General features: G+C 41.3%; 1 protein-coding gene across 1 annotated transcript in view; it reads left to right on the top strand.

Moving 5' to 3' along the window:
• The first annotated feature begins 9,365 nt into the window (after positions 1–9,365).
• The window catches only part of LOC106579629 (bone morphogenetic protein 7), a 53,439-nt gene continuing 44,158 nt past the window's right edge, over positions 9,366–18,646 (top strand). The window contains exon 1 of the mRNA XM_014159727.2: positions 9,366–10,267. Within this exon, the coding sequence (XP_014015202.2) occupies positions 9,862–10,267 (406 nt within the window). The 5' untranslated portion in view covers positions 9,366–9,861. The remainder of the gene's footprint in view (positions 10,268–18,646) is intronic.

The raw sequence follows: 18,646 nt of genomic DNA, 5'->3' as shown, positions 1-18,646 counted from the left end.
TGTGTATTCCTTGGCTGAAGCACAGAGAGGCAGGCAGTGCAGGAGGAAGGGAGGATCTCTCTGTGTGTATTACTTGGCTGAAGCACAGAGAGGCAGGCAGTGCAGGAGGAAGGGAGGATCTCTCTGTGTGTATTACTTGTCTGAAGCACAGTGAGGCAGGCAGTGCAGGAGGAAGGGAGGGTACAACTGCAGTAGCTACAACTGAACTATGCTAATGTGATGATTGAGACATACTGGACAGATACACTATACTGTTTATCCTGTGTGTCTCTCTGTGTGTGTGTGTGCTTATTTGCCTTTGAATTAATCTGTTTCTTTACAGTGCTCACATACATTGTGTGTGTGTGTGTGTGTGTGTGTGTGTGTGTGTGTGTGTGTGTGTGTGTGTGTGTGTGTGTGTGTGTGTGTGTGTGTGTGTGTGTGTGTGTGTGTGTCAGCTCTGGTTGAGCAGATCAGCTCCTTCCCCCAGCAGTGCATGTGAGTAGTATGTTATTATTTACTCATGCGTGTGGACTGCTCCTCTGCCCTCTACAGTGCCCACATGGTCAGGCCATGAGGTATGAACTGGACCACGGAACGCCAATCAGCCAGGCTGAGTCCGTCGCCAGGGCAACCAGGTTCAGCTCAGGGACAGGAAGAGGCGAGACATTCTCCTCTAAGCGCTAGTAATACTTTATATGGTATGGTTATGAACATAACTAATGACACAGTGTTCTGTCTGTCGACACAGTGTTCTGTCTGTCTACACAGTGTTCTGTCTGTCTACACAGTGTTCTGTCTGTCTTCAAAGTGTTCTGTCTGTCTACACAGTGTTCTGTCTGTCTAAACAGTGTTCTGTCTGTCTTCAAAGTGTTCTGTCTGTCTACACAGTGTTCTGTCTGTCTAAACAGTGTTCTGTCTGTCTTCAAAGTGTTCTATCTGTCTACACAGTGTTCTGTCTGTCTAAACAGTGTTCTGTCTGTCTTCAAAGTGTTCTGTCTGTCTACACAGTGTTCTGTCTGGCTACACAGTGTTCTGTCTGTCTACACAGTGTTCTGTCTGTCTACACAGTGTTCTGTCTGTCTTCAAAGTGTTCTGTCTGTCTACACAGTGTTCTGTCTGGCTACACAGTGTTCTGTCTGTCTTCAAAGTGTTCTGTCTGTCTACACAGTGTTCTGTCTGTCTACACAGTGTTCTGTCTGTCTTCAAAGTGTTCTGTCTGTCTTCAAAGTGTTTCTGTCTACAAAGTGTTCTGTCTGTCTACACAGTGTTCTGTCTGTCTACACAATGTTCTGTCTGTCTTCAAAGTGTTCTGTCTGTCTACACAGTGTTCTGTCTGTCTACAAAGTGTTCTGTCTGTCTTCAAAGTGTTCTGTCTGTCTACACAGTGTTCTGTCTGGCTACACAGTGTTCTGTCTGTCTACACAGTGTTCTGTCTGTCTACAGAGTGTTCTGTCTGTCTACACAGTGTTCTGTCTGTCTACACAGTGTTCTGTCTGTTTACACAGTGTTCTGTCTGTCTACACAGTGTTCTGTCTGTCTACACAGTGTTCTGTCTGTCTTCAAAGTGTTCTGTCTGTCTTCAAAGTGTTCTGTCTGTCTACACAGTGTTCTGTCTGTCTTCAAAGTGTTCTGTCTGTCTACACAGTGTTCTGTCTGTCTACACAGTGTCTGTCTGTCTTCAAAGTGTTCTGTCTGTCTACACAGTGTTCTGTCTGTCTTCAAAGTGTTCTGTCTGTCTTCAAAGTGTTCTGTCTGTCTACACAGTGTTCTGTCTGTCTTCAAAGTGTTCTGTCTGTCTACACAGTGTTCTGTCTGTCTACACAGTGTTCTGTCTGTCTACACAGTGTTCTGTCTGTCTACACAGTATTCTGTCTGTCTACACAGTGTTCTGTCTGTCTTCAAAGTGTTCTGTCTGTCTACACAGTGTTCTGTCTGTCTACACAGTGTTCTGTCTGTCTACACAGTCTTCTGTTTAGTACTAAACTCTACTGATGGTTAACTAAACTAATTCATAATGGTTTGGAAGCAGACGGTCCACCTTTTCCCCCCACCTTTCTGCACCATATGGTGTAACGTCAGATATCAATGGCCTTTTTAAGTTAACAACCTCCCTTTGACCAAATAACAACAATATACAAACAAAGAAAAGACCCCCAGCTGCTTATCTACGTAGTGTAGTTCGTAATGATCCCACACATCAAAGGTTCCTTACAGTTAAACCACTGTGCTCAACAATGGTGGTTGGTATACGACCTCATATCTAGAGGAATTAGAGGGTGGGCTAGTAGGGATAGCGAGGTTAATCAAAATAAAATTAAAGTTTGAAAAGACAAAGACTAAAAAGCAGCAATAGCATCAAAACCATCAGCACCTTAACTAACATGGTTCCAGGTTGGAGTTGGTGGTACTATGCTTTTACACATAAAAGCACAGCATTGATTTTCACTGTTTCTCAGACGATACACAACTTTACATTTCTGTGTCACCAGAGGATTTTTACCTCCACAAATAAATTATTAGACTATATTAGTGATTTAAATACTTGGATGGCTCACAACTTCCTCCAGCTAAATCAAAACAAGACCGAGGTACTTATTGTTGGAGCCAAAGCACAGAGAGAGAATCTTGAGCGCACATTTTAATTCACGGGCAAAAAAGATAAAACATCAGGTAAAAAAACCTAGGTGTCATTTTAGATTCTGAACTCAATTTCGACCAAGATAGCTTTTTACCACCTGAGGGACATTGCCAAGGTGCGGCTGTTTCTATCTCAGGCTGATATAGAGAGACTCATCCATGCTTTTATTACAAGCAGGCTTGACTACTGTAATGCTCTCCTGTCTGGTCTAGCCAAGAAAGCCATTGATCAACTCCAAAACATGCAGAATGCTGCAGCGTGGGTACTGACCAAGACCAGACGGAGAGCACACATTACACCGGTTTTAAGGTCTCTGAACTGGCTGCCTGTGAGTTTAAGAATTCATTTTAAGATTCTTATATTGGTTTTTAAATCAATCCACGATTGTGCACCCCAATAAATATCAGACATGCTTTTAAGTTATGTACCCAGTAGGTCCCTCAGGTCCTCTGATAATGGCCTTTTAACTATCCCAAAGCCTAGGACCAAGTGGCATGGAGAGGCAGCTTTTAGTTACTATGCCCCCAGCCCCTGGAATAGCCTGGCAGAGAATCTATCCAGGTGTGTGCCCAAACAATTCGAGCTTCTACTTTTAAAAATCCACCTTTCCAGAAATGAGTCTCTCACCGTTGACGCTTGTTATAGACCCCCTTCAGCCCCCAGCTGTGCCCTGGACAGCATATGTGAATTGATCGCCCCCCATCTACAGTTGAAGTCGGAAGTTAACATACACCTTAGCCAAATACATTTATACTCAGTTTTTCATAATTCCTGACATTTAATCCTAGTACAAATTCCATGTCTTAGGTCAGTTAGCATCACCACTTTATTTTAAGAATGTGAAATGTCAGAAAAATAGTAGAGAGAATGATTTATTTCAGCTTTTATTTCTTTCATCACATTCTCAGTGGGTCAGAAGTTTACATACACTCAATTAGTATTTGGTAGCATTGCCTTTAAATTGTTTAACTTGGGTCAAATGTTTTGGGTAGTCTTCCACAAGCTTCCCACAATAAGTTGGGTGAATTTTGGCCCATTCCTCCTGACAGAGCTGGTGTAACTGAGTCAGGTTTCTAGGCCTCCTTGCTCGCAAACACATTTTCAGTTCTGCCCACAAATTTTCTATGGGATTGAGGTCAGGGCTTTGTGATGGCCACTCCAATATCTTGACTTTGTTGTACTTAAGCCATTTTGCCACAACTTTGGAAGTATGCTTGGGGTCATTGTCCATTTGGAAGACCCATTTGTGACCAAGCTTTAACTTCCTGACTGATGTCTTGAGATGTTGCTTCAATATAGCCACATCATTTTCCATCCTCATGATGCCATCTATTTTGTGAAGTGCACCAGTCCCTCCTGCAGCAAAGCACCCCCATAACATGATGCTGCCACCCCCGTGCTTCATGGTTGGGATGGTGTTCTTCAGCTTGCAAGCCTCCTCTTTTTCCCTCCAAACATAACGATGGTCATTAGGGCCAAACAGTTCTATTTTTGTTTCATCAGACCAGAGGACATTTCTCCAAAAAGTATGATCTTTGTCCCCATCTGCGGTTGCAAGCCGTAGTCTGGCTTTTTTATGGCTGTTTTGGAGCAGTGGCTTCTTCCTTGCTGAGCAGCCTTTCAGGTTATGTCGATATAGGACTCGTTTTACTGAGGATATAGATACTTTTGTACCTGTTTCCTCCAGCATCTTCATAAGGTCCTTTGCTGTTGTTCTGGGATTGATTTGCATTTTTTGCACCAAAGTACGTTCATCTCTAGGAGACAGAACGCGTCTCCTTCCTGAGCGGTATGACGGCTGCGTGGTCCCATGGTGTTTATACTAGCGTACTATTGTTTGTACAGATGAACGTGGTACCTTCAGACGTTTGGAAATTACTCCCAAGGATGAACCAGAATTGTGGAGGTCTACAATTGTTTTTCTGAGGTCTTGCCTGATTTCTTTTGATTTTCCCATGATGTCAAGCAAAGAGGCACTGAGTTTGAAGGTAGGCCTTGAAATACATCCACAGGTACACCTCCAATTGACTCAAATTATGTCAATTTTGCTATCAGAAGCTTCTGAAGCCATGACATCATTTTCTGGAATTTTCCAAGCTGTTTAAAGGCACATTCAACTTAGTGTATGTAAACTTCTGACCCACTGGAATTGTGATATAGTGAACTATAAATGAAATAATCTGTCTGTAAACAATTGTTGGAAAAATGACTTGTGTCATGCACAAAGTAGATGTCTATCCGACTTGCCAAAACTATAGTTTGTTAACAAGAAATCTGTGGAGTGGTTGAAAAATTAATTACTCCAACCTAAGTGTATGTAAACTTCCGACTTCAACTGTATAACAGCCAGACCTCTTTTACTTTTCCCCGCTGTCTATCTTTCTGTCTGTCTCGTCTCTTCCTCCTGGTCAAATAGACAGTTGTGTGGAATCTCCTTCCTTTATTTTGTCTGGACAACAGCCAGCGGATGAGGTGGGGAAGGAGGAAGAGAAGGGGGTAGGGGAGGTAGGATCTGAGGCTTTGATTCTGCTTCGCTCTTCAAGCTTCCAACAGATAAGATAGGCTGCAGAGAGATAAGGACAGTCTGCCTTCCTATCAGAGGGATAAGGACACCCTGCCTTCCTATCAGAGGGATCTGGGCACACAGACAGACACAACATGCAGGGGAGGGGGTGGTCTCTCTTTGGTTCCCTCTCCAAAGACAGGGTAAACATTAGTGAGCACCCCACACCCTAAAATAGTAGTACTCCAAGACAATACCTGATCTTATGACTGTTGGGTCTGGGATTTAGGTTGATTACCTTGTCCTTGCATGTTTTGTCATTTGTAGAAGGGTCTTTTGTATAATTGTATTAAGTTGACATGGTGCTCAGTTACATAATGCAAATGAATGATAGAGTTTGTGCGTAAGCAATAAGGCAGAAGAGGTAATACTGTATCATGAATACAGTCACAGGTAAAGGGCGTTGTTCAGCCTGACGCAATAGCAGAGGGCCAGTCAACCCATTTACCTGTGACTGTATTCATGATACAGCACTGCCTTGTGTGCCTAATTGCATATTTTCATTTAAACGTTATTTTGATAAGTCAATACATACAATTTCATTCTTCCACCTGAAGATACAGCCTGGGCAAAAATCAGGTTGTTAGTTATTTTGGTCATGTTGCAACAGACGCCACCCAGTTGTTAATTGTTTTTGAATAGTTGCTATGCAAAAGGACTGGTCTTCCGTTCTAAACAAAATGGTTGCTATGCAGGCTGGATAACGTTCTTGTCACTAGCTAGCTAGCCAACTTCAGCTAACTCAGTCACGTCAAACATTGAACCTGGAAGGACAGTACACTAGCTGCATTTGCGTTTTCGTTTTTTCGACTGGCATTTACACTGAACAAAAATAACACAACATGTATAGTGTTGGTCCCGTGTTTAATGCTGAAATGAAAGATCCCAGAAATGTTCCATACGCCAAGATAATCCATTCACCTGACAGATGTGGTATATCAAGAAACTGATTAAACAGCATGATCATTACACAGGTGCACCTTGTGCTGGGGACAATAAAAGGCCACTCTAAAATCTGCAGTTTTGTCACACAACACAGTCACAGATGTCTAAAGTTTTGAGGGAGCATGCAATTGGCATGCTGAATGCAGGAATGTTTTGGTATGGGCAGGCATAAGCTACGGACAACGAACACATTTACATTTTATCTATGGCAATTTGAATGCACAGAGATACTGTGCCATTCATCTGCCGCCATCACCTCATGTTTCAGCATGATAATGCACGGCCCCATGATGCAAGGATCTGTGGCCTGCATTCTTCCATGGCCTGCATACTCACCAGACTTGTCACCCATTGAACATGTTTGGGATGCTCTGGATCGAAGTGTATGACAGTATGTTCCAGTTCCCGCAAATATCTAGCAACTTTGCACAGCCATTGAAGAGGAGTGGGACAACATTCCACAGGCCACAGTCAACAGCCTGATCAACTCTATGTGAAGGAGATGGGTCACACTGCATGAGGTTGTCAGACCAGATACTGACTGGTTTTCTGATCCACGGCCCTACTTTTATTTTTAAAGTTATCTGTGACTAACAGATGCATATCTGTATTCCCAGTCATGTGAAATCCATAGATTAGGGTCTAATTTATTTATTTAATGATTTCCTTATATAAACTGTAATTCATAAAATCTTTGAAATTGTTGCATGTTGCATTTATATTTTTGTTCAGTATACTTGGATATGTCTATGATAATGACATTGGTGCGTGATTTCGACTAGCTCAGAAAAAGTATTCTGGGTACCGTTCACTCTATCTATGGTTCTAAAGAGGTAAGGCAGGCAGACAGCTAGGCTTATATTAACCCTCGCTGTACCAAACTAAATGCTAGGCTTATATTAACCCCCGCTGTACCAAACTAAATGCTAGGCTTATATTAACCCCCGCTGTACCAAACTAAATGCTAGGCTTATATTAACCCTCGTTGTACCAAACTAAATGCTAGGCTTATATTAACCCCGCTGTACCAAACTAAATGCTAGGCTTATATTAACCCCGCTGTACCAAACTAAATGCTAGGCTTATATTAACCCTCGTTGTACCAAACTAAATGCTAGGCTTATATTAACCCCCGCTGTACCAAACTAAATGCTAGGCTTATATTAACCCTCGTTGTACCAAACTAAATGCTAGGCTTATATTAACCCCCGCTGTACCAAACGAAATGCTAGGCTTATATTAAACACAATGTACCAAACTAAATGGGCTTATATTAACCACAATGTACCAAACTAAATGAGGCTTATATTAACCCTCGCTGTACCAAACTAAATGCTAGGCTTATATTAACCCTCGCTGTACCAAACTAAATGCTAGGCTTATATTAACCCCCGCTGTACCAAACTAAATGCTAGGCTTATATTAACCCTCGTTGTACCAAACTAAATGCTAGGCTTATATTAACCCCCGCTGTACCAAACTAAATGCTAGGCTTATATTAACCCTCGCTGTACCAAACTAAATGCTAGACTTATATTAACCCCCGCTGTACCAAACTAAATGCTAGGCTTATATTAACCCTCGTTGTACCAAACTAAATGCTTATATTAACTGCAATGTACCAAACTAAATGCTTATATTAACCCTCGCTGTACCAAACTAAATGCTAGGCTTATATTAACCCTCGCTGTACCAAACTAAATGCTAGGCTTATATTAACCCTCGCTGTACCAAACTAAATGCTAGGCTTATATTAACCCCCGCTGTACCAAACTAAATGCTAGGCTTATATTAACCCTCGTTGTACCAAACTAAATGCTAGGCTTATATTAACCCCCCGCTGTACCAAACGAAATGCTTATATTAAACACAATGTACCAAACTAAATGCTTATATTAACCACAATGTACCAAACTAAATGCTTATATTAACCCTCGCTGTACCAAACTAAATGCTAGGCTTATATTAACCCTCGCTGTACCAAACTAAATGCTAGGCTTATATTAACCCCCGCTGTACCAAACTAAATGCTAGGCTTATATTAACCCTCGTTGTACCAAACTAAATGCTAGGCTTATATTAACCCCCGCTGTACCAAACTAAATGTTAGGCTTATATTAACCCTTGCTATATCAAACTAAATGCTAGACTTATATTAACCCCCGCTGTACCAAACTAAATGCTAGACTTATATTAACCCCCGCTGTACCAAACTAAATGCTTATATTAACTGCAATGTACCAAACTAAATGCTTATATTAACCCTCGCTGTACCAAACTAAATGCTAGGCTTATATTAACCCCCGCTGTACCAAACTAAATGTTAGGCTTATATTAACCCCCGCTGTACCAAACTAAATGTTAGGCTGGAAGCAAGGGGAAATAATACACGAGTTGAGATAAATACAATCAATTATTGGGACAGTAACTTGGATCATTTATCACTGGAGGCGCAGTGATAAAGTTCGAACTGTTAGCAGGAATAGGTGTGTCTGTGACGGCCAATACAGCAAGGCATGGAACGCTGCTCGTCCAATCAGCATCCAGGATCCAGACAACCAGTTGTATATATGTAAAGAAAATTGTCTGGTGTATTAGAAATCCATAGGAATATAGTGTTATTTTGAGCATCGTGTCGTATTGAAGTCTGTCTGTTGACGGGGTCATTAAGCAAACTTGGATCACAATATGATTTAATTTGCTCAAAGGCATAAATATTATAAAAATAACGATGATACAAAATAATAACATAACGTGTCTGAGATGTTGCTGTTTTTCATTTCATCGTCAGGGGTCGTGCATAACCAAGATTATATTATTTCCAAAAGGACTAGAGTTCCCTAAAGAAAATCCTAGAGGACCTTTAAGTGGCTAAAACCCTTTAACAACTTAAAAAATGGACTGCTTTGACCTGTCTAACCTAATCGAATACTATAGATCACCATTTTTTGGCAGAGATAGTTTTACATTTGGTGCATATGTTACTGCTACTATACACGTGCTGGAAAATGGTCATAAATATGAATTAAAGTATTTTTAAGTATGAAAATATGTACAGCTTATGATGGGCACTTTCTACATATAAATCAATATGTCATCAACTTTATGGTGATATAATTGTCCCCAAAGCCCCACCTCTCCTCTGCCTCTGTGCGCACTAACTGGGCGTGTACAGTGGCCACACGCACGCGCTTTACTACCTGCTAATGCCCGTTACCCAGAACAACTGTCACACACACGCGGCAGATACACAGCTCAACCGGTGGAATTTGGGAAACTTCAAGTTAAGGGGTCATTTCTTCTACGCAACTTTGGAAAATATTTTATTTAAGAGTTAAATACATACACTAAAGTAAAATGGTTTCTGTCAGAGTAGATTTTATTATTTTACCAGAAAACTTGGAATCTAACGTTGACTTTTGACTGGGTCTGATTTGGACTTACCGAAGCGCTCAGAAGTACATTTACAGCCGGGCTGTCAACTTGATGTAGACTTTTCAGAACCAGAAATAATGAATAGGCGTACCAATTTTACAACAAAACATATTGGATAGTGTTGCATAATGCGTAAATGATTTTCTATTACTTTTAAAGGAGCTACTTAAGCTTCTTTCAGTGAGAACAAGGAGCGCATTTGAAGACAGTTTACGCGCAAAAGATTGACAATATATTGGACATAGGATATTATTGAAACGGCTGGTCAGAGACACTCTGACTACAAACTGGACATACAATGACAAGCTGTTGGTTTGCCTTTGTGGGGTTGTGGTGGAGCGCTTATTGCATGTTCCTTATTGCAGGTAGCAATTATTTATTCGATGGGAACAACGAGGTGCACCGGAGTTTCATTCACCGGCGGTTGCGGACACACGAAAAGAGAGAGATGCAGAAGGAGATCCTCTCAATCCTTGGACTTCCACACAGACCCAGACCTCATCTGTCACATGGAAAGTATAACTCCGCTCCGCTCTTCATGCTGGATCTTTACAATACGATATCAAGCGAGGAGAAAAACGAAGTGGAGGGCATGTTGGAACAGTACCAGTCCTTGTACACCACCCAAGGTCCCCGTTTAGCAAAACATCAGGAGAATGCCTTCCTAAATGACGCCGACATGGTGATGAGTTTTGTCAATCTGGGTAAGCTATACAATTATCCTTACAAATGTAATTTATTTAACCTTATAGTAATTTAACTCAATTTGGAGATAATAGGGGGCAAATCATGTAATAGTTGGACACATATGATCGTGCGTAAAAAGCAGTTTCGCGAACATTATGCTTCTCCAGTGGTTCAACAATAGATCGACATCCTATAGTGTATTTGCAGACTACGTGTGAATTACAGGTGTTCGGATGAGCCTGTTTTGGGCCGTCGATGCATGCACAATTTCGCGCGCTCTCACGAATCACGGAATGTTTTCCTCTGAACTCTTCTCAGTCCTCTTCAGTGGTAAAACACTAAAACGATTAAATGTTTTTTTAATACCGTGTTGCCTATGGACTTTACGCTCAATGATAATTTATGCACAGGGATAAATAGATTAATTTAGTCCAAATGCTGAAGCCTGTTGTGCAATCGGTTCCATGATTCCATGTCTGAGGGATAAAAATTGAAAACGTATCCATAGTAAACTATACTGAACAAACATATAAACGCAACATGCTACAAATTCAACGATTTTAATGAGTAACAGTTAATATAAGGAAATCAGTCAATTGAAATAAGTTCATTATGCCCTAATATATGGATTTCACATGACTGGTCAGGGGCACAGCCATGTGTGGGCCTGGGAGGGCATAGACCCACCCACTTGGGAGTCAGGTCCAGCCAGTCAGAATGAGTTTTCCCCACAAAAGTGCTTTATTACAGACAGAAATACTCCACAGTTTCATCAGCTGTCTGGGTGGCTGGTCTCAGATGATCCCGCAAGGTGAAGAAGCCGGATGTGGAAGTCCTGGGCTGGCGTGGTTACATGTGGTCTTGGGTTGTGAGGCCGGCTGGATGTACTGCCAAATATTCAATTATCTGGCAACAGCTCTGGTGGACATTCCTGCAGTCAACATGCCAATTTCATGCTCCCTGAAAACTTGAGACATGCGTGGTATTGTGTTGTGTGACAAAACTGCACATTTTAGAGTGGCCTTTTATTGTCCCCAGCACAAGGTGCACCTGTATAATGATCATGCTGTATAATTAGCTTCCTGATATGCCACACCTGTCAGGTGGATGGATTTTCTTGGCAAATGAAAAATGCTCACTAACAGGGATGTAATCAAATTTTTGCACATCATTTGAGAGAAATAAGCTTTTTGTGCATATGGAACATTTCTGGGATCTTTTATTTCTGCTCATGAAACATGGGGCCAACACTTTACATGTTGCGTTTATATTTTTGTTCAGTATAAATACAAGAATCAACTACCAGCACACTGGTATTTGTGTACGGCTATATTTGGCATTGGCCATAGGGTAAATCCATTTGAATTCAGTCATTTCTTGACAGCGTCCCTTTTGATAAAAAAAAAATACTTTCCATACATGGAGAGGCGGCCCAATGGAGAGGCGGCCCAATGGAGAGGCGGCCCAATGGAGAGGCGGCCCAATGGAGAGGCGGCCCAATGCAGAGGCGGCCCAATGGAGAGGCGGCCCAATGGAGAGGCGGCCCAATGGAGAGGCGGCCCAATGGAGAGGCGGCCCAATGGAGAGGCGGCCCAATGGAGAGGCGGCCCAATGGAGAGGCGGCCCAATGGAGAGGCGGCCCAATGGAGAGGCGGCCCAATGGAGAGGCGGTCAGAAAGTGACTTGTTGGACATGAATGCCAAAACATTCAGGAGATAAAGGTGCCCAAAGTTCACCCTTGTTGCATACCCCTCCAGACCATGAGACTTCATTTTCTTCATCACAGGAAAAGATAAACGGTTGAATTTTATATAATTTCGAAGCTTACGAACAGGGTTGTCAAACAATATTATAATTTCTTGAAAACTGATTTTTTTTAAAAACCTTTATTGTCAATCAGCGTATCTAAAAACGCCTAAACTCAGATTAGTTTCATATTCATAGATGTTGTAGCTTAGACCCTACTTTACATCATCTAAGGTTTTTGTGTTGTGCCAGCCATAGGTTGAGAAATATCATGCTCTTGAATACAGGGTGGGCGTCCATTCAATCATAGAAATATGTTTCTTAGAATGGACCTATTCCTTCAGACCACTGCAATTTAGCTGGTTACACCATTGAAATTTAAATTGAATTAAAATACTACCACAAAGATGTCTGCCGGTCCACCCATCGTCGAATGTCAACTTAAATTGTTATTTCTATTTTATGATCTGTATTTCTATGATTTCAATAGGTTTCCTATGGAGGATTGACAGTATAATTTAAAACAACAGATATTCCCATTCATGTCAACCTTCTCTGTTGTGTGGACCTCCAACCATCTTTGTGGTACCATTTGAAAGATTACATTTTTATTACATTTATCAGCCAAATCATGACACCTTGTATTCAAGAGCAAGTTGTGTATCAACTGATGGCAGGCACAATACCACAACCTCAAATGATGTAAAACAGGGTCTAAGCTACAACATACATGTATGTGAATATGGTATGGGTGTTGTAGGCAAAAATAGGTCAACTTTAAGCAGCTTTTATCCAAAAGGTCCCTTTCTGACCACTTCTACAATGGGCAAATATGTATAGAAGGTTTTGTTCAAATCAAAAGGGGTACTGTCAAAAAGTGATTGAATTCAAATGGATTCACCCCATAGCCTACAAGTTACGGTTTAATGTGTAAACTGTGTTGCATTGTTTGTTGCTTTGCTAGATTTATTTAATTAAACCCCAGACAATAAAGAGATACTTTAATCATAAACGCTTTAACATGAAAGCCCACGGTCATTCCTTCCATTAGCCTCGGGAGTGTTCACAGAGCCTGTCTAAACAGACTGCATGAAGATTAACAGACTCTCTGGCAGGGGTTGGACCAGTTCAGGGAACTTAACCGAAAACTGAAAAATAGAGGTTTTTGATTAGGAACGGAAGTGATCTGTAGTGTCCGTAACAGAACTGTAATTTTAAAATCTTGAGAACAGGTTAATAATGTAATTTTTGGTTCCAAAAATATTCCTAATGTCTAGTATGTGCTCCTGAGTGGCCCAGTGGTCTAAGACACTGCATCTCAGTGCTAAAAGGTGTCATTACAGACCCTGGTTCGATTCCAGGTTGTATCATAACCAACTGTGATTGGGAGTCCCATAGGGCAGTGCACAATTGGCCCAACGTCGTCTGGGTTTGGCTGGGGTAGGTTGTAATTGTAAATAAGAATTTGTTCTTAACTGACTTGCCTAGTTAAATATAATTCAGTGAAGTTATAACGCTAATAATAGCCCAAACACATTCAATCCATGTGCGATCTTCTTGCTCTCTGACCAATCAAACATGTAAACAACTAGCTTATGTGTTGCATAGCAATCTTCTCTATCTGTGCTAATGGGTTGAGTGAATTAATGAGCTATTTCGTAAAAACTGTTGATTTCACAGAAAAACTAGGAACTATATGAACTGTTCCTTTTTTTGGGTTCGAACCGGTTCAGAACTTTCTTTTCTGGTCAGTACACTAGAATGGAATGAAATAAATAGCGGTTCTGAACAGAATGATTAGAAAATAATTTTGGTACCAACCCCTGCTATCCTGTCAATGCTGATAAGCTTGATGGATGACATTTTTTGAATATTGACATTATTGAAAATGAAAATACTATGGAAGTGTCCTAAGAACGATTTAAAAAAAAGTATGTGGCTCTTGTCAAAGTTTTTTGAACTCAAGCCTGCCTAACCACAAAATTCAACAATCCACTGGGCAAAAACTGGTTGAATCAATAGTATTTCCATGGCATTTCAACCCACCAAAATCAATTTGATGACGTTGAATCAACGTAGAAAACTGATTGGATTTGCAAAAAGTAATCAATGTAAGGGAATTTCGTATTTTTTCACCCAACTTTTAACCTAAATCCAATGACATGGAGAATTGTTTTTGTTGATTTCACGTTAGTTGACAACTCAACCATATGTAAATCAAAACTAGATGTTGAACTGATGTCTGTCCCCAGTGGGAAGTGATGAGCTGAAAGTAGAGCATGTCACAAACTACACTGCAAGAGCTTCCTTATTTATCGTCCTCTGGAGTGTTAAACAGTGAAATTGTTGGGTTAATGTTAATAATGTTTACGTACTGCATTACTCATCTCATATGTATATACTGTCTTCTATTCTACTGTATTTTTGTCAATGCCATCCCGACATTGCTCACTCTAATATTTATATATTTATTAATTCCATTCTTTTACTTTTAGATTTGTGTGTATTGTTGTGAATTGTTAGATACTACTGCACTGTTGGAGCTAGGAACACAAGCATTTTTCTCTACACTCGCAATAACATGTGACCATGTATGTGACCATTCAAATTGGATTTGATTCCATTTTGATTTGGGAGTGTCTTAAGTCGTTTCGAATCACAGTTTGTTTTGGTTTTGCTGCTCTTGCACATCTGCATATCCAATTCAATTAATCATCTCCGGTACATCAGTTCCCATCCAGTACATAGTACCCAGGGATTAGGTTACCATCCCAATAGAACACAGAGTCCTGCTACTTACTTACTGCCTTGGAGAAGATGGCTTCCTCCTTGAATGTGATTCTAATTAATGCTGGACAGGCCAAGGCGCTCCGTCTGCTTTGCAAATAAAGTATTGTACGACTACTGTGTATAATCTGATCAGTTTTTAATGCTCAGTAGCTCAGTATTTGACTGTTTCCTGACGGATGGCCGAGAAACATAGACTACAGGATGCCGCTTACTGTCTGGGTGGTCTCGTTTCTTTAAAGCCTGCCTTTAGCATGTGTATCGTATAGGGACAATCGTCGGATCTGATAGGTGTTGGAAAAAGTGGTGATGGACCTTTACTTTTGCATTGTAGGCCTCAACTGATCCACTGTACACCAGCTCTACTGATAGAGGGCTCGTTGTGGGTTTTCCTGTGGGGGTTCATGGATTTAGGAGTCCCTTAACTCTGCTACAGCATCTGTCTGTGGTAAGCAGACGCTCTGTTCCTCGTCAGTGATTCATAGTTAGGTCTTGTTTGGTCATCCGCTCGTTGAAAGTATCGCTTATGCCAACAACCCATATTGACTCATCACAAGTAAAAGGAAATAACTTAAATTAGGTTAACAGAAACATCCCTTCCTTTGCCTCCCCCTCATTCACTGAAACAGAGTGTTGATCATGGTCATCACTCTATTTGCCTGGTTGGTAGCCTACCCTGGTGTGTTACACTACATTATGTACAATACGAGCCACATGGTGTCGCACCACCAACCTAGACTTGTCTTAATGGTCCGTTGTGTAGTAGCCACGGTTGGTCGGTCGGTCGGTGGCAGCGCTAGTCAGCCTGAAGATGCTATTGAAGATAATAGCTTCATTCCTGTGAGAAAAAGAGGTCAACCAAGGCATTCCATTGAAGTGAGCTGTCATTTGGTCTCCTAGAAAGTGAGTGGTTCACCTGTTCTGTGAAAGAAGTATTCTAAACCACAGATGTGTCATTTTCCTTTGAAAACGTCAAAGGGTTTTCTGACCAGAAGAGGAGAACCTGGTCTAAAAACACGCACATAGTCAATTCGCTTTTCATTTAGGATATGGCTGCTGTGTCCAATAGTCTTCAGCCAGACTCATGAATGTACAGAAATGTCCTATTTGAACTGGTTTAGTAATGTGTGCTGTTGGAACTGGTTTAGTAATGTGTGCTGCTGGAACTGGTTTAGTATGTGTGCTGCTGGAACTGGTTTAGTATGTGTGCTGCTGGAACTGGTTTAGTAATGTGTGCTGCTGGAACTGGTTTAGTATGTGTGCTGTTGGAACTGGTTTAGTATGTGTGCTGCTGGAACTGGTTTAGTATGTGTGCTGCTGGAACTGGTTTAGTATGTGTACTGCTGGAAGTGGTTTAGTATGTGTGCTGCTGGAAGTGGTTTAGTATGTGTGCTGCTGGAACTGGTTTAGTAATGTGTGCTGCTGGAACTGGTTTAGTAATGTGTGCTGCTGGAACTGGTTTAGTATGTGTGCTGCTGGAACTGGTTTAGTATGTGTGCTGCTGGAACTGGTTTAGTATGTGTGCTGCTGGAACTGGTTTAGTATGTGTGCTGATGGAACTGGAACTTCAAATGTTGTTCTTTTGTCATGTCCAACTTATTTCTGATGGATTCGCTTAGCCTCACAGACGGCTGAAGGTCTTCCTGAGCCTTACTTGGCATGAGATGTTACCAAATATTCCCATCTCCCATTTCTCCTTCTAACTCTCTCTATGAGATCCTCTACAGGGGGGACTTCCAGTAAGTAAGGGTAAAATCCATCTCTGTTTGGAGGAGTTGCACCCTCCCTGGTACGGCCTACCTTCATCCCCAGTCCACATCCTGTTGAACTGCAATGGAGGAGCCATCAGTGCCCCTCTTATCTAAGTCAACAGCCACCCGCGTCGGGCGTTAGCGAACCACCAGCCTGCCTCTCACACTTGAAAGGTGACCTGGGAAAATGAGGGTTTTCAAGGGGGGGTTCAGGAGATTAACTGGGTCTATACAATCCCAGGCTTACTCTAGCAATCCCAGCCTTTTTAAATGTTTTTCCTGTTTTACGATCCCTGGGTGCATTTCTGATCAGCTAAATCTCAGGTAATCTGTGTTCTTTTTGCAACAGAACATGTCACAAAACTCTGGCATTACAAAATAATTATTTGGGAATGATCAAAGAGTTAATTGTTTGACTTCATGGGTGGCTTTATCCAATACCCGTGAAAGTCTTTAAACGGCTTCCCGTGGACCCCCTAAACAAAAGCAACGTCCTTCCTGCTTTGTGTTCAAGGTTTTTAAGGATAAAATGAAGTGAAGAATTTGAGATATGCTGCCATGGATTTAAATGACTGTTTCTAAGCCATGAAGTTGAGTGAAACTAATAGCTGTTGGAAGAAAAAAAACACAACAAAAGGAGTAGATGGAGTTCTACTTTAACACCTACTGTGACTCTGTAATAGTGTTCTGTATAGACAGATGGAAAAGCTATAACAACCGGACTCTGGAGATGTTTCTTCCATCAAACTGTTTGTTTCTATAAAGTGGCCATATGTTTTGCCAAAGAGCCTGATAACCAGTACCGTCCAAACAGCTGAAAAGGAAGCTCTTTAAAAAAAAAACGGTACCGTCCAAACAGCTGATAAGGAAGCTCTTTAAAAAAAAAACGGTACCGTCCAAACAGCTGATAAGGAAGCTCTTTAAAAAAAAAACGGTACCGTCCAAACAGCTGAAAAGGAAGCTCTTTAAAAAAAAAACAGTACCGTCCAAACAGCTGAAAAGGAAGCTCTTTAAAAAAAAAACGGTACCGTCCAAACAGCTGAAAAGGAAGCTCTTTAAAAAAAAAACGGTACCGTCCAAACAGCTGAAAATGAAGCTCTTTAAAAAAAATGTTACCATCCAAACAACTGAAAAGGAAGCTCTTTAAAAAAAAAAAAAAACGTACCATCCAAACAGCTGAAAAGGAAGCTCTTTAAAAAAAAAACGGTACCGTCCAAACAGCTGAAAAGGAAGCTCTTTAAAAAAAAAAAAAAAAAAACGTACCATCCAAACAGCTGAAAAGGAAGCTCTTTAAAAAAAAAGCGGTACCGTGCAAACAGCTGAAAAGAAAGCTCTTTAAAAAAAACGGTAACTCAATATGCAGAATCGTTTGTGTGTCTTAGGCACTTCATTGGAACTTCATTCGTCCCGTGTTAAAGTGAAAGCATGTTGATTCGTAAAACATATGAAAGCAAACGTGGTGTTTACGGTTTGTTCATTGAATTCATCCCCTTGTTTTAAAACTTTATTAAATTCAGCTGCCTAAAAAGCCTACTTTCTGTGCTTCAGTAGATCTACGTGCAGGAAATACCTCAGAGAAAACTTTGAATCTTCCGCACGTACGCACACACACACACACACACACACACACACACACACACACACACACACACACACACACACACACACACACACCGAGATGAGATGACCCTAAGGTCGAAAGATAACACTTTTTAAGAGGGCATTCCGTTTACACTTGAAGAAGTTTCTGTCACACACTACTCTTAAACCGCCTGATGGTATCGCTCCCTCTCACGCCATTACTCTCTCACTTGACAAGATGGCTGTCACGATTGGTCGCTATACGTGAAAAGAATGCCATGCTATGTTCTTTTTTCCCCAAAATTCCTTCTCTGAAAATTCTATGAACATTCCTATTCCCGGTGGGATGACGTGGGATGGGACCGCGGTGAGCGGAACGAGATAAAAGCTTTAGACACGGCACACTCCGGCAGTTAACGATCTGTCGAGGAGCGGTGAGTACCGCGATGGAACATCTGATTACGAGCCCGCTCTTCTCATATTTTTCACGTTGTGTGCAGGCATGCGGGAATGTTTGCTCTGATATGCCTC

The sequence above is a fragment of the Salmo salar genome, chromosome ssa19, assembly GCF_905237065.1.
Source record: "Salmo salar chromosome ssa19, Ssal_v3.1, whole genome shotgun sequence".
Classification (NCBI taxonomy): domain Eukaryota; kingdom Metazoa; phylum Chordata; class Actinopteri; order Salmoniformes; family Salmonidae; genus Salmo; species Salmo salar.
The sequence above is the reverse complement of the archived record's forward strand: the minus strand, read 5'-3'. Positions and strand labels throughout refer to the sequence as shown.